Below are 16,761 nucleotides of genomic sequence, written 5' to 3'. Positions count from 1 at the left end.
CTCTGCAGGGGTACATCCCCACAGGAAAGACCATGGTAACAACGGATGCAAGCGACAAAGGCTTGGGGGCCGTCTTGGCGCAGGAAAGGGAGGACGGAACAAGAGAAACCATCAGTTTCGCATCCCGGGCGCTGTCCCCGACGGAACAAAGGTACAGCGTGATTGAAAAGGAGATGCTGGCGGTCACATGGGCATTGAGCAAATTTCGTCAGTTCATATGGGGCACGAGATTCAGGCTCCAAACGGATCATAAGCCACTCATCAAAGTATTGACGTCCTCAGGTCATGACACAGCCACCCCGAGAATAGCAAAAATGACCCTGAAGTTACTAGATTATACATACGATGTAGAATACCTTCCAGGTACGCAGAACAGGGTAGCTGATTACCTCAGCCGAGCATCGGCCATGGAAGAGGCGCCGGGAGAGTCTCCGGACACAGAGGAGATGGTCGCCAGTATGGAGGATCATGAGTCATCCATCAGTGCACAGGAATGGCAGGCAGCCTACGAGCTCGATGAGGAGACGATGGAAGTAAAGAAGCATCTCACGCTGGGGTGGCCGGACAAGAAGAAGCTAACGGAGGGTGTCCGACGTTTCTATGAGATGAGAGAAGAATTGTCCCTGAGTGACTCGGGGATCTTCTTGTACAGAGGAGAGAGAGTGGTGCCCCCAGTGACTATGATACCCCGACTGCTGAAAGTGCTCCACGAGGGGCATCTGGGCATAGTGAAAACCAAGGCGTTGGTTAAACAGATGTATTGGTGGCCAGGAATGGATGCCCACATCGAGAGACAAGTGCGGGAGTGCGGGCAGTGCCAAGGAGCGGACAAAGTGCTCCGCCCACTCCGTCCTGCACTAGGGAAGTTCGACACCCCACATGGCCCATGGGAGGATGTGGCAATAGATATCCTGGGGCCCATCCTGGACAGTAGAGGCGTGAATAAGTACATCTGTGTGCTAATAGACAAGTATTCTAAGTGGCCAGAAGCAGACATACAAGAGTCGATGGACACAGACACGATCCTGAAGTTCCTAACCGGGGTGTTCCTCAGGGAGGGAATACCCAAAACAATCCTCAGCGACAACGGACCGCAATTTGTGTCGGATAAGTGGGGGAGATACATGAAGAGGAACGGGATCGAGGTGAGACACACCGCTGTATACCATCCAGCTTGCAACGGCCAGGTCGAAAGGTTCAATAGAGTGCTCATGGGCTCCATACAGGCAGCCATATCGCAAGGAAAAGACTGGGAAGTGGAAATGATGAACATGATATGGGCCTACCGGATAACGCCCTCAGTAGTGGGGTACAGTCCGTTTCAAGTGTTGAGAGGACGGCATCCCTTCACCCGGGACAATGTAGCATGGAGGGAGAAGACCATCACCAGCAAGTGGTCCCCAGCCGTGGTGCAACACAATCTGGAGAAGGCCCAGAAGATCTACGCAGCACACTATAACAAGCGACGCAGCACGAAGGAAACGGCCCTGGAAGAAGGGGAGTGGGTTAGGATCAAACTCCCCACTCTACAAAAGAAGGGCGAAAGCAAATTCAGCCAACCGCTACAAGTCAAGGAGGTGCGTGGCAGGGCGGCTCTCCTCAGTGATGGCAAGGTCTGGTCGCAAGATCGCATGGCCAGGGTCAACAAAATACTGGTCTGGCCCAAGGCTGAGGAAGTCGAAAGAGACACGGATCACCAAGAGGTTAGACCGCTTCCTGAGTTCGGAACAGACAACCAAGAGGAAGGTGCAGGTGAGGACAATGGAGAAGATGTCCTGAGAGCCAGGCCGACCGATGGAGGAGGATTACAAGCGAATGCGGAGCAGGGAACAGACGCGAGAGGAGCTGGGGTGTCCCAAGGAGAGACAGCGGCGAGAGAGAACATGCAGGTAAGACACACCCGCAGCGGAAGGGCAGTTGTAAGGCCCTCTCGCTATAGTGACTTTGTGATGGACGGACACTAGTTTGGTGCCGGCCCCCCCGGGCGCCCCACATAGACTATGTTCACTGTTGGAGGACACTTACTGTTGGGGGGGGGAATGTTACATCTTTGTGTTTGTGTAAAGAGGGGATATGTGGTGTGCGCTCTAGTCTACCGGCGTACACGTGATGACGTGCCACGCCGTAGGCTAGAGCGAGATAGGCGCGCATGCGCACAAGAGGAAAGAGGAAGGCGCGAAAGAGATAAACGGCAGTTGGCGACCGGAGCTTAGGGAGTTAGACGCTCGGCGCCCTTAGCTGATAACTTGCAAGTGAAGTTCAATAAACGAAGACTTGGACACTAAACCTGTATCTGAGTGTCCTGTGGGGGAACAAGGAAACATTACAGTTTCCTGTGTGAGACTCTCATACAGGTAGGTAGCTACCAATAGTGCGGCAGGTGCAGTGGCACCAGATCCAAGAAGTGGTAAGTGCCCACGGCATCCTAATTATGACCGTCTGTTAACACCGAACTGAGGGGCATGGGACCCATTTGCCGTCTTGCGTTAGGGCCTGCACCCCCCTTGCTAAGCCACTGCTGCCATACTAGGCAACTTGGTAAAACGGAAAAAAATCATTATAATATTCAGAAAAAAACACGTGTGCCTTTTGATACTGTACTTACCGCACAACTCTCCTCTCTGTGCCTTTCCTCTTACCTCCACCTGCTCCATCATTTTTAGGAATGAACTGCAACTCAAACATATAGCTTAATGACAAATAGCCAGAAGCTGAATATTTGTAAAGAAAGACCCACATTTTCGCCTCAGATATTCATAGCAGCAACTCAAAATAAAAACCTAATTTACTGAGAATAGCCATTAAACATCAGATATCTCTCAAAGTTCTTCAACAATCACAAAGAGGTTCGGTCTATTTTTTGCAGCAGAATCAGTTCACAGCTTTTGAATGGTTTGGGGGTCTGCAACTACCCTTACAGCAGGCCACTTTGTTTACTACTATGGTCTTTCTTTTTACGTCCTATTGCATTCTGGGATCTGTAGTCTTGGTTAACGTACACTGTAAAAAAAACTCGTACATCTCAAGCTGATTCATGAAAGGTGCGCTCAGGACTGGGGCTATGGTGTCCTGGCAACAAGAATTCGGAATTGACCTTAACCTCGCCTCAGCAGGGCATTACATTGGCGACATTGCTAACAGAGAATATCAGTGAATGACCATCTTCACAATTTTAGTGGCATGAAATGGAAAATCTCTCTTCTTTTATATTATATATACTGCTGCAAAGTGCTTTAAAAATATTCTAACACCTCCGTTGCATTTATTTCGCAAGAGATCTGTCTGTAAACGTATCTACCAGCTGTAGCAGTTAAAAAAATCTTTTTGATCATACTTATCACTTACTCTAACCTGAATAATTTGTTTTGTGTGGGTTGTTCCAATTATTTGTTCATATGTGAGTACGCACACTACTGCTGTCCTTATTTTAATGGTTTTAATGAAGGGACGCGTGCAACTATACACACAATGCCAGTTCATTGTGAGGGAAACTTACAAGATGACACTTTCACTAAACGAAAACAAAACAAAAACTTAAAGATAGGCTATGCTAGCGCTTGTTTGACAAACATCTCTTCCATCTGATAAAGTCAAGTGTGAGAGCTATTTTAGGGCTATTTCTTAACTATTACATTACAACAAGGCAAGTTAATTTTTCAAATTTATCTCATGACTTGGATTTCAATGCCTTGTTTTACTCACTATAGAGCAAGGCTCTAAGTGGGCCATGACCTTCTGGCAGTAATCAAAAAAATACATTGAAATGGGTCCCTATTCTGCCCCATTTTACAACCAAAACTGTCAATAAGTACAAGTAAACGGTGTCAGCTCCAATTTATATATCACATGTTTTACTTATTCGGAAATTCCCTAACACTGTTACTTGTTTCCATAATGTTGTGCTCCTGTATTTTTTCTCGTGTAGAATGTTACACTTGTATAGTGTTGACTTTGAACTGAGTCTCCTCCAAGGGTTTAGAAGGAGACAGTATTGAGAGCTCTGCAGCTCGAGGCTGAAGGGAATGCAAGGCTCTCAAAGTGCCTCTTAGTGGCTCAAAAAAGTGTTCAGAATATATGGTGAACCAATCCTTGGCCTCTCTCCAGAGACCACACAGAAATGGTATCGTATTCCATTTGCAGTTGTGATTCAGTGCAAAAATGTGTGAAGGAGGTCCAGGGAAGACATGGCTTGGCAGTTTGGGCTGGACTCTTCCCATGAGGCACGGGGTCATGACTGATTTGCATATGGCTAGGTCTGAACTGGGGGGCGAAGTGAGCAAAGAACGATGATGGATTCAACCCAGATCTGTGACTCGGGGTGAGTGTCTGAAAAGTTTCAGCACTCCGTCCATCATCCCCTTATGTTCGAAGGTACACAGCAGGTGCAGCTGGCACAGGTAAAAGCAGTGAGGCGAGGACTGTTGGGCGGGGGGAAGGTCGACAGAAAAAGGGATAGGTAAAATTAAATTAATAAATAAATAAGACCACTTACATTGAATTGCGCTCACCGCATTGCCAAGTTGGTGATGCAGTGAGCACAAGGTCAGTGGTTTTATTTATTCATTTCTTTCATTTTACCTAACCAGTTGTCTGTCGACTTGTCCCCACCCTACCCAGCCCCACCATCCCTCGCCCCACCGCACCTACCTTTGCCAGCTGTCCCTGTTACACAGTTGTAAAAAATTGACAAGGTGAAACTAAAAGAAAAGTCAGGTCTTAAAGGTGAGTGCCTGCACATTGATTTTAGGGGTTAAAGGTGAGTACGTGTGTATTTTTTTTAGGGGTGGTAGAGTGAAGAAGATTTGAGGAAGTGCATTCAGGAGAAGGTGAAAAGAGTGTGATGAAGAGGAAAGAGATGAGGTTTAAGATATGTAGACAGAGAAGATGTGGAGAGAATAAGGATGTACTTGTAACATAGAGTGAAGCAATCACTGGTGAATGAAACACTTAGAGGAGCACTACCCTTTCCACAGGCCTCGGTAATATTCAATTCACAGTCTCACAATTTTAGAATTGATACATTTTCAATATTAATTATTTACAAAAAAAACATTGCTGTTACTCATTTACCTTCAACAGCTAACAACCACTGACAATGTCAATAGTTAAGGCTAGTTGTAGGTGTATGCCAGCTGTTGCATTATATATCTGGATGCAATAACACAAACTCAGAGAGGCACCAAAATACCGGCCAGGAGAAACACTATGAGAATCACACAAATGTAGTTTACGTGTTTAAGCCGCAATCAAAATTACATAGGCCACACTGCTTTTAGAGAACCCCTCCCTACCCCACTTTTGTATCCTACTTAAACCCCTCCTATAACGTAAAACTTAATGTGTCACACCTAAGGCAATAAAATGCACACTGAAAACAGTAAAATGTCACACATGAGCAAATAAATAATTGGCAACTAGTCATAACATCTTAGGTACCAGTTCCAATTTACCTTCAAATCATCTGGAATTAATATTTTGCGTGCTTTTTTAATCATTGGTTGAGGCTTCAGCTCTTCTTCCGAAAACTTGCGCTTGCGTGGGTCAAACATCTCTTGCCCAGGAATGCTGGATAGAGCCAGATCTGCTGGGTCTGGCTCATAACCCACTGGCACCTGAATGGTTTCCGGGTCAATGGGACTTGGCGTGTTGCGATTTGACGGCAATATTTGACCTGGACAAAAGTGAAAACGTGTTACAAATTCCTGCAAAGACTGTAGATATTTTATCACTTGAACAGAAAATATTCTTTGCAAGTTGAAATATATTAATATCCAGTTTCAAAAACATAAATCGCACATTTAGTTAAAATTCCTCATGGGAGGTCTGGCAGGAAATATCCAGCCTGCTTTGACCAATTACTTAAAGCGATACTGGCTAATGTTCCATTACAGTCATTGGAAATCCCCATCCTAAGATGGCTGACATTTCCTCCCAACTGAGAGCTTGCATTGCCAAGGTAGAGAGCTATGCAACCTGTACTCAGTGGTCATGTCTGCCCTCAACAGCCCTCCCGCAGTGGCCATCCATTTTTCAAAGCAGGATAACTGCAGAGCAGGTGCCCTCGTTCATTCGATAAATGCGTTGAATAAAATTTTCACCAAAGTAAAATGTCTATCAAGAAAATGTAGAAATGTGCAAAAGGTGTCAGTAGACATGAACACGTGACTGGTAATCCAACAAGCCTAAGCCCGAAGGAGGCTTTCACAAACAAGCTTATGGCTGACTTAGGCACAGCTCTGTTCACAATATTGCATGTTGTTTGTTGTGTTGACATAAGCTCTGGAAGGCAGCAAACACTGCTGTAGTCAGGCCTAATAATGAACTGCAGTGCAAAATAACGATGGATTTGGGCCCAGATCTTTGGACTGGGTCGAGTGTGTGACATTGATCCACATTCGGTCCATCACCTGTTGTGTTTGCATATTCCGCCCTAAGTGCGCTGGGGATGCCCAGACGTGGGTCCCAGGCACTCCACACCACTGGAGTCAAGCTAGCCGGGCTGATGAGAGGTGTTACCTCGAAACCGGTCCGGTCCTCGGATGCTTGATTCCGTTCTGGGAAGGACATGGCTTTTGTAGTTCGGACTGGACTGTTCCCATGGGGCACAGGGTCAGAGCTGATTTGCATATCGCCATTGTCTAACCCAGGGTGGTGTGGAGTGCAAAATAACGATGGATTTGGGCCCAGATCTTTGGACTGGGTCGAGTGTGTGACATTGATCCACATTCGGTCCATCACCTGTTGTGTTTGCATATTCCGCCCTAAGTGCGCTGGGGATGCCCAGACGTGGGTCCCAGGCACTCCACACCACTGGAGTCAAGCTAGCCGGGCTGATGAGAGGTGTTACCTCGAAACCGGTCCGGTCCTCGGATGCTTGATTCCGTTCTGGGAAGGACATGGCTTTTGTAGTTCGGACTGGACTGTTCCCATGGGGCACAGGGTCAGAGCTGATTTGCATATCGCCATTGTCTAACCCAGGGTGGTGTGGAGTGCAAAATAACAATGGATTTGGGCCCAGATCTTTGGACTGGGTCGAGTGTGTGACATTGATCCACATTCGGTCCATCACCTGTTGTGTTTGCATATTCCGCCCTAAGTGCGCTGGGGATGCCCAGACGTGGGTCCCAGGCACTCCACACCACTGGAGTCAAGCTAGCCGGGCTGATGAGAGGTGTTACCCCGAAACCGGTCCGGTCCTCGGATGCTTGATTCCGTTCTGGGAAGGACATGGCTTTTGTAGTTCGGACTGGACTGTTCCCATGGGGCACAGGGTCAGAGCTGATTTGCATATCGCCATTGTCTAACCCAGGGTGGTGTGGAGTGCAAAATAACGATGGATTTGGGCCCAGATCTTTGGACTGGGTCGAGTGTGTGACATTGATCCACATTCGGTCCATCACCTGTTGTGTTTGCATATTCCGCCCTAAGTGCGCTGGGGATGCCCAGACGTGGGTCCCAGGCACTCCACACCACTGGAGTCAAGCTAGCCGGGCTGATGAGAGGTGTTACCTCGAAACCGGTCCGGTCCTCGGATGCTTGATTCCGTTCTGGGAAGGACATGGCTTTTGTAGTTCGGACTGGACTGTTCCCATGGGGCACAGGGTCAGAGCTGATTTGCATATCGCCATTGTCTAACCCAGGGTGGTGTGGAGTGCAAAATAACGATGGATTTGGGCCCAGATCTTTGGACTGGGTCGAGTGTGTGACATTGATCCACATTCGGTCCATCACCTGTTGTGTTTGCATATTCCGCCCTAAGTGCGCTGGGGATGCCCAGACGTGGGTCCCAGGCACTCCACACCACTGGAGTCAAGCTAGCCGGGCTGATGAGAGGTGTTACCTCGAAACCGGTCCGGTCCTCGGATGCTTGATTCCGTTCTGGGAAGGACATGGCTTTTGTAGTTCGGACTGGACTGTTCCCATGGGGCACAGGGTCAGAGCTGATTTGCATATCGCCATTGTCTAACCCAGGGTGGTGTGGAGTGCAAAATAACGATGGATTTGGGCCCAGATCTTTGGACTGGGTCGAGTGTGTGACATTGATCCACATTCGGTCCATCACCTGTTGTGTTTGCATATTCCGCCCTAAGTGCGCTGGGGATGCCCAGACCTGGGTCCCAGGCACTCCACACCACTGGAGTCAAGCTAGCCGGGCTGATGAGAGGTGTTACCTCGAAACCGGTCCGGTCCTCGGATGCTTGATTCCGTTCTGGGAAGGACATGGCTTTTGTAGTTCGGACTGGACTGTTCCCATGGGGCACAGGGTCAGAGCTGATTTGCATATCGCCATTGTCTAACCCAGGGTGGTGTGGAGTGCAAAATAACGATGGATTTGGGCCCAGATCTTTGGACTGGGTCGAGTGTGTGACATTGATCCACATTCGGTCCATCACCTGTTGTGTTTGCATATTCCGCCCTAAGTGCGCTGGGGATGCCCAGACGTGGGTCCCAGGCACTCCACACCACTGGAGTCAAGCTAGCCGGGCTGATGAGAGGTGTTACCTCGAAACCGGTCCGGTCCTCGGATGCTTGATTCCGTTCTGGGAAGGACATGGCTTTTGTAGTTCGGACTGGACTGTTCCCATGGGGCACAGGGTCAGAGCTGATTTGCATATCGCCATTGTCTAACCCAGGGTGGTGTGGAGTGCAAAATAACGATGGATTTGGGCCCAGATCTTTGGACTGGGTCGAGTGTGTGACATTGATCCACATTCGGTCCATCACCTGTTGTGTTTGCATATTCCGCCCTAAGTGCGCTGGGGATGCCCAGACCTGGGTCCCAGGCACTCCACACCACTGGAGTCAAGCTAGCCGGGCTGATGAGAGGTGTTACCTCGAAACCGGTCCGGTCCTCGGATGCTTGATTCCGTTCTGGGAAGGACATGGCTTTTGTAGTTCGGACTGGACTGTTCCCATGGGGCACAGGGTCAGAGCTGATTTGCATATCGCCATTGTCTAACCCAGGGTGGTGTGGAGTGCAAAATAACGATGGATTTGGGCCCAGATCTTTGGACTGGGTCGAGTGTGTGACATTGATCCACATTCGGTCCATCACCTGTTGTGTTTGCATATTCCGCCCTAAGTGCGCTGGGGATGCCCAGACGTGGGTCCCAGGCACTCCACACCACTGGAGTCAAGCTAGCCGGGCTGATGAGAGGTGTTACCTCGAAACCGGTCCGGTCCTCGGATGCTTGATTCCGTTCTGGGAAGGACATGGCTTTTGTAGTTCGGACTGGACTGTTCCCATGGGGCACAGGGTCAGAGCTGATTTGCATATCGCCATTGTCTAACCCAGGGTGGTGTGGAGTGCAAAATAACGATGGATTTGGGCCCAGATCTTTGGACTGGGTCGAGTGTGTGACATTGATCCACATTCGGTCCATCACCTGTTGTGTTTGCATATTCCGCCCTAAGTGCGCTGGGGATGCCCAGACCTGGGTCCCAGGCACTCCACACCACTGGAGTCAAGCTAGCCGGGCTGATGAGAGGTGTTACCTCGAAACCGGTCCGGTCCTCGGATGCTTGATTCCGTTCTGGGAAGGACATGGCTTTTGTAGTTCGGACTGGACTGTTCCCATGGGGCACAGGGTCAGAGCTGATTTGCATATCGCCATTGTCTAACCCAGGGTGGTGTGGAGTGCAAAATAACGATGGATTTGGGCCCAGATCTTTGGACTGGGTCGAGTGTGTGACATTGATCCACATTCGGTCCATCACCTGTTGTGTTTGCATATTCCGCCCTAATAATGACCTCCAGCACACCTCATACAATATTTAGGCGTTCGTAAAACAAACTGCAAAATGGATGTCTCCAAGGGAAGGAGGTAGCACACAGGGAGAGAGTGAATGCCTTGCATTCGGGAGGAGATGTTGCCCAGTTGCGAGAGCTGCTGAATTTGGAGTCTGGGGGCCCAAGATTGAATCCCGCCCTCAGTGCTTGGCTCAACCTAACCTGATTGTGGGCTAAACACTTAGGGGCACAAAAGTCCGCCCGCCATCCCGTCGTAAAAAAGGACCGCCCGCCAAAAGGGCGAGGGTCCCGTGGGTGCCATTAGGATGCGCCCTCCACAGTGGCGGGCGCATCCTGCATTCCTCACAATGTGCACTCAGCACCACCCGCCACAATGCCAGGAAGGGATTTCGTGCACTTCCATGCACAGCATGGCTGGCTCCGCGCGGTACCATAGGTACCCCCCATGTGCACCCTCCAGAGTTCTTGGAGGCCCACCACGCAATTCCTGCATGCCTTTGCGTGGCGGCAATGCCGCCACGGAAAGGCATGCTTCCGCCCACATAGTAATGTGGCTGGCGGTGTCTAACAGACAACACCACCATATAAACTGCTTTTCCACTCAGTAGGCAATCAGGCTGATTGCCTACCGGCGGAAAACCGGCGGACGGTCTTCCCGTCCGCCGGGGTCCCCCCGCCATGGTAATGTAGCGGGGGAAATTGGTAGCGGGTGGAGGTTTTTGGCAGGCGGATCGCCACCGCCATACGGGCGTTGCCGATCCACCCGTTATCCTAATGTGCCCCTAAGCTGCCCTGTACCTAAAAAATATGAAATGTATTAATTTAATCCCCACTTGATAAACCCGATAAGACTGTCTCCGAACTCCCCATGTAATCTACAGCGGTTAATTGCTTGCTAGCTAGGTTCATGCTACATCAAGTCCAAGACATACATACATTGCTTAAATGTGGGGATGCAGGAAGCATGATTAGTGATGATGTCATGAAAATTTTCATGTGAAGACATGTACAGGACTGAGTTGGTTGCTCCCGATTTCCTGTTTATTCATTTTTATTAAAATGGAACATTGATGAGCTCAGTGTTCTGATGTCTAAAACTAGTCTGAGCTGCACTAAACTGTAAACATATTGACTTTTCTCAAAACATTTCGTGAGTTGAGTAATGGACGTGCTGTCTTTTTGGGCTGGAATTGGTACAAGTGTGACCTGTACTGCCTCATCTGACAACTTGCAGTGAGGGTTGACACCTAGGAATGAATACAATCTTGGAACATTACCAGTGCACAATGTGTCCATATGGCAGTTAAAAGGCAGTGGTGATTGGTAAACGGATCACTGAATGCAAGGATGAGTAACTGAGTGTATGGATTTATGGCGGAGTGAGTGAGTGCGTGGACAGTAGAACTCTTAGTAGTAAATCCGATTGCGTAGCTTTTCCATTGCTCATTTAATTTGCCTCACAGATTACTCTGAAAATGCATCCATTAGTTCAATTGTGCAATTGCGATTGTGCAGGACAAACCACGGTGCCTCCATATGGAAGCTGTAAGCTGTGGGTGACGTCAGAGCTAGTGAAAAGTAGAAACATTGTGTAATGTTATCGCATTTTCTAGTTGGAGGAGACAGATTGGATGTAATGGCAACTATTAACAGAAGCTCAGAAAATTCTTCTGAGCAATATGATTATTGAACACATATTAACATAAGAGAGATTAAATGTCAGACCTTCAAATATTTTTTACCAAAAGAGATCTGAATGCGCCATTCTGGAAGTACTTCTATCATAGTGATTAGTGCACATGGCATACTGTTAGACATTTTTTCCATGCTTCTTTAAGTCACTGGTGAGGTATGTGGTACTAAATATCACACATCTGCATTTTCTAAGAGCCGTAAACTACGGATGTTATAATTACTCAATTTATGGTACTCAATGTACTAACCTACATACAGAAGTACGGCTGAGCTTGCTTTGCCAGGATGTGCATTTATAACCTTCAGCACACTGCATTTTCTCAGTGGTAAAAGTTAATCTCACTGAGCCACCTTCCCAGGAGTTGACATACTTACAATTTAATTGTAATGGATGATTTGTGGAGCATTTGCATTTAGTGGCAAAGATTTCATATTAACCAGATACAACCTGACAGGACTGATAAGTAGAATATTGCAAAACATTGTGAGATATCATGACATCTATTCTGGATACTTCTTGGAACAGAAACTAATAAATATTAATGGTTAGGTATTCATGCATTGCAATCTGTCTCCTTTGGTTACTTCAGAGTACTTGGCAGGGGTGAAAGAATACACAAGTGTGGTAGGATGGGGACCAGACGGTCCAGACAGGTGATTAACTGTGTCTGAAATTCTTCCACACGACCCCTGTTCTATATTGGGTACATTTACCATTTACCACTCACCACCAGCGCATAAGAGCCACCAAGCGGACCTTCATCAAGAACAAAATCCACACTAACGCAAGCAACTCAAAAGTAGTCTTCAACATCATACAGCAGCAGTTCACCAAACCCCTCAGTGAAACCGTAGATGTCACCCCATCGCAGGATCTCTGCAACAAGCTCAGCTCCTACTTCCACCTGAAAATAAGACGCTCAACGACAACTTTTAGCGAACAGACTCCAGACAACGCCATCCTCTCCACAACCGACAACCAGCCGACCATCACCACTTGGAAACCTATCACCACTGAAGACACCACCACGACCATGAAGAACACACAATCAGGAGCTCCCACAGAATCCTGCCCACCGCAAATCTACCACAGAGCCGCCATTGCACCCAAAAGAAGCCGGACCATCAACGCCTCCCTCAAATCCCGCACCTTCCCCGACGATTGGAAGTGGGCAGAGGTCATGCCCCTCTTCAAGAAACCCTCAGCCAACCCGACGGACCTGAAAAGCTACCGACCCATCTCCCTCTTTTCCTTCGCAGCCAAAGTCACCGAAAGATTCATCAACGCCCAGCTCACCACCTTCATCGAAGAGAACACCATCCGCGACCCCTCTCAGTACGGATACCCAGCAACCACAGCACCAAGACCGACCTCCTCGTCGCAACCAACGACATCCCCATGCTACTCGACCAGGGACACACTGCGGCCCTCATCCTACTAGACCTCTCCGCAGTATTCGACACCGCACCCTGGATGCCAGACTCCATGATGCTGGCATAAGAAGAACCGCCCTTGACTGGATCGATCCTTTGTCACCGGTAGAACCCAAAAGATCCATCTCCCTCCCTTTCTATCCGAATCTACAGAGACCAACTGCGGAGTACCCCATGTATCCTCACTCAGCCCCACGCTCTTCAACAATAACATGGCCCCCCCCACCGCCATCGTCAGACAGCATGGGCTCAGCATAGTATCCTACGCTGACAACAGTCAGCTCATCCTCTCTTTCACAAAGAACACCGAAGCCACTACACTCAGCTTCCAAATAGGAAAGAAAGACGTTGCAGCCAGGATGAGCGACAGCTGCCTACAGCTGAACTCAGAGAAGAGAGCGGTCCTAGTCCTGGGATCCTCCCCCACTGCATGAAACAACTCCTGGTGGCCACATGCCCTCGGAAACCCACCCGACGGACCACGCCCGGAACCTCAGCATTATTCTTCACCATGACCCGCCAGGTCAACGCCGTCGCCTCCACCTGCTTCAACACCCTCCGCATCCTTCGCAAGACCTTCAAGTGGATCCCCCACAATACAGAAAGACCGTCACCCACGCACTCTTAACCAGCAGACTGGATCACGGTAACGCCCTCTACGCCGGTATCAACAAGACCCTGCTACACAAGCTCCAAACCATCCAGAGGACCGCAGCCAGACTCGTCCTCAAAACCCCCTGACGCAAAAACATGACTCAGCACCTACAAGACCTCCGCTGGCTCACCATCGAAAAGAGGGTCACCTTCAGGCTACTTACGCACGCCAACAAATCCCTCCAGAACATCGGACCCAAACACCTCAACAACATCCTTCCACGTACCCAAAAGGAACCTCTGCTTCGTTGATCTCACCCTGGCAGAAACCCCACCCATCTGCAGAACCAGAGCAGGTAGAAGAGCCTTCTCCTACATTGCAGCAAACACCTGGAACAAGCTCCCAGTCAACATCAGATGCTCCACCACCCTGCACACCTTCAGAAAGAACCTCAAGACATGGCTATTCGACTGATCCGGAGCTGCACCCCCACCTCCACCCCAAGCACCTTGAGACCCTCACGGGTGAGTAGTGCACTTTATAAACCGCTGATTGATTGATTTAAAACTAAGACTGAACCGTTCCGTTTTCAAACGTTTATTGACCTCATGGCATTGAGTTTGAATGTCAATGTTGGGTGGAAGGCCATTTCTAGATCTGTTAACGGCCACTGATCTGCTTCCATGTTCCACCCTCTCGCATGAACTTTGGTGGCTCCAATGTGCAGACGGTGAGTGAAGGGTCTGTTTAGGGTCTAATGAGGTGCCCGTTATGGCAGGTTTAGAGCTTTTGTTTGATTTTTGGATCATGCACAAGGCCATAAATGTGGTTCTGATGTAGACAGGGGGCCTGTGGCAGGTCTCAGGTAGTCCCACCTGCGAAGCTTAAAGCAAATCTGTGTGTCTGGTGCTGAAGCCTCTGGGACCCATCAACGAGTTTCTTAAGGTGACCAGAGTAGATGATATTGTGGTTGCTGCAGGACGAGGGCTTCTGTCCCTTTGACTCTGTTGCACGCAGCGAGTAACAGGAGGACGCATGCCTTGCCTTGGGGAAAGAAAGGCAGTTCAGCCATCAAGATGATATTCAGGTTCTTTACCTTTGGTGAGGTGGGGGAAGGGTGGAGGGTGGGTTCCAAAGTTTGAGGTGTCTCTTGGCACTAAGACCTGTGTCTTGGTGTCCTTCGTGCACAGGAAGAGCTCCCTCATCCAGTGGAACACGAGGTTCAGATATCATGCCGGATTAATTCTCATGCCATTTGCTCAAGTTACATGGATGTATGTGTCATCTGCCTCCATGAGGAAGTTCAAGTGGTCCTGACCAGAAACTGAGCCAGGAGCATGCTTAGCTGAAGAGAGACACAAGTGGGATAATCTTTCGGGAATGTCAAAGGTAATTAGGTGAATGGGTGAAATGATCTGATGCCTTCTCTTTGGCTACAATTAGTAAGACATTGATGGACTCTTTCCAGCTCAGGTCTAGAGATGACTGCTAATTTTTGCATTCTTTCCAGTTCAATGGAAGTGTAGATCAAGGCAATGTCTGCAACAAGTTGGGAAATGACATTTTTAGCACATGCAACTGAGCGTAAGTCGATACGTCATGTTAACACTTTTGTTTCGGCAGCAGGATTTAGAACTTTGGGTGTTTCTGTTGGTACGATGGAGGTGAAGGAGGATTGTAGCCAAGGAGATGAGCTGGGGTAACAAATCACTTCTCGGGCGATTATCAAGGACCTGCAGAATCTGGAGATCTTGACTTCACAGAACTTGTAGAATTAGAAGATCTTGGTGTCGAAGAGCACGAGGAGGTCTTTGCAAAGTTATTGAGATACACAGGGGTTGATAGAGCGAAGTGGAATTGCTAAATTTTGCGTACCACTTGCGAAGTCACACTTTAATAACTATCATTTGTACTAATGGAATGCTATGCGTGAATAACCAACATAGAATAAGAAATGCACCTAACCAAATGCACGCCGAAAACTAATTTTGCTTATGTTGCAATCATAATTAACTAATTATGTGATTTTGTCATGTTCCAAACTAATGAGCAGCTTTGAGATAATGGAATGCGGCATAGATGTGCTTTTGTTTATGTGTTATTGTGGAAAAACGTGAGGATAAAGTGAGTATATTGCGCTTAAATGTGGCTATTTGCTAGGTAACTACTAATAGGGAAAACCTTAGTAAGGGGAGGTAAACAGAAGGGTTAACCCCTTGCATGCTAATGATGGCCCCCATCCGTCATGCACTACGGCGCTCGTGTGCTGATGACGGCTGGGGGCCGTCATGAACCCGCCCACTCGCGATTTTGCCGCACATGCGCAGAATCGCAGCAGCATGCAAGGGATTTAAATCACTTAAAATTAACGTTCGTTTGTGTTTGTTTCTATGATAGTTCCCATTTTGACTCGTGAGGCCTAAAAGAAAATGGAGTCACTCGATTATTGTGGCCACAAAAGAAGTACGCATGCGCAAGTCTGAATGCGAGCTGCTTGTGCCTGGAGGGACTACTGTTCAAGGACATGTTAGCTTGGAAGTGCAGATGGCTGCCAAAATGATGAGCACAATAGTACAGAACTTGGGAATACATGCTAAAGTTGCAAGTAGGGAACAGGGAGGACTTTGGCTAACAATGGACCCATTAGAAAATTGCGGATGGAAGGAAAAAGTAATTTGTAATGACGAGATGATGCTCATCCACCCCAAAATTGTCCAATCAGAACTCAAATTTAGGTCAAAAGTTACACTTTTAGATAGATAGAGCTAGTGAAAAGGTATAAAAAGTGCTGTTTTTACTGAAGAAGTAACTTTTCTTTCGATTGCAACCAGAGATGCTGCTGTAATGCTGATTTTCCTGATATGTAACACTCTGCATAATTCTTATTTCTTTTCACAGGGAGATGCACATTATTTGAGAGTTTAGTTAGGGATGTTAGGAGAATAGATGATTATTTGGGAACTATCTGTCTTTTGCTAATACTTGTTATATAAAACAAATGAAAATGTCTATCTTTGAGTTTTTTCTTAAATATAATAATCTAGCTGTCCTGAATTTAAACCTTATCTAAATGTCGTCGTTTTGAAATAAAGAAATAAATAAAGTGAATAATCTTAGACATGCTGAATTTGCTCTTAATAAAAATTAGATAAATGGAGAATTAAGCTGGTCTTGAGTTTTCCTACGCCTAAATTTTTACTAGCAGATCCATTGATTTCAATGGTGGTGTGTCTAAATAAGTGTCATATTTTATGAAAACCATGGTAAACGTATTTTAACTGCAAGT

The 16,761-nt window shown here is 47.7% G+C and overlaps 1 protein-coding gene across 2 annotated transcripts in view; it reads right to left on the bottom strand.

Annotated features, from left to right (window-relative positions):
* HLF (HLF transcription factor, PAR bZIP family member) overlaps positions 1–16,761 on the bottom strand; it is a 246,212-nt gene that overhangs the window by 59,507 nt on the left and 169,944 nt on the right. For both annotated transcript variants that reach the window (XM_086930866.1, XM_086930867.1), the window contains exon 3: positions 5,451–5,671. In XM_086930866.1, coding sequence (XP_086786992.1) covers positions 5,451–5,671 — 221 coding nt within the window. The remainder of the gene's footprint in view (positions 1–5,450; positions 5,672–16,761) is intronic.

Source organism: Lissotriton vulgaris, chromosome 7 (assembly GCF_964263255.1).
Source record: "Lissotriton vulgaris chromosome 7, aLisVul1.2, whole genome shotgun sequence".
Taxonomy (NCBI): Eukaryota; Metazoa; Chordata; class Amphibia; order Caudata; family Salamandridae; genus Lissotriton; species Lissotriton vulgaris.
The sequence above is the reverse complement of the archived record's forward strand: the minus strand, read 5'-3'. Positions and strand labels throughout refer to the sequence as shown.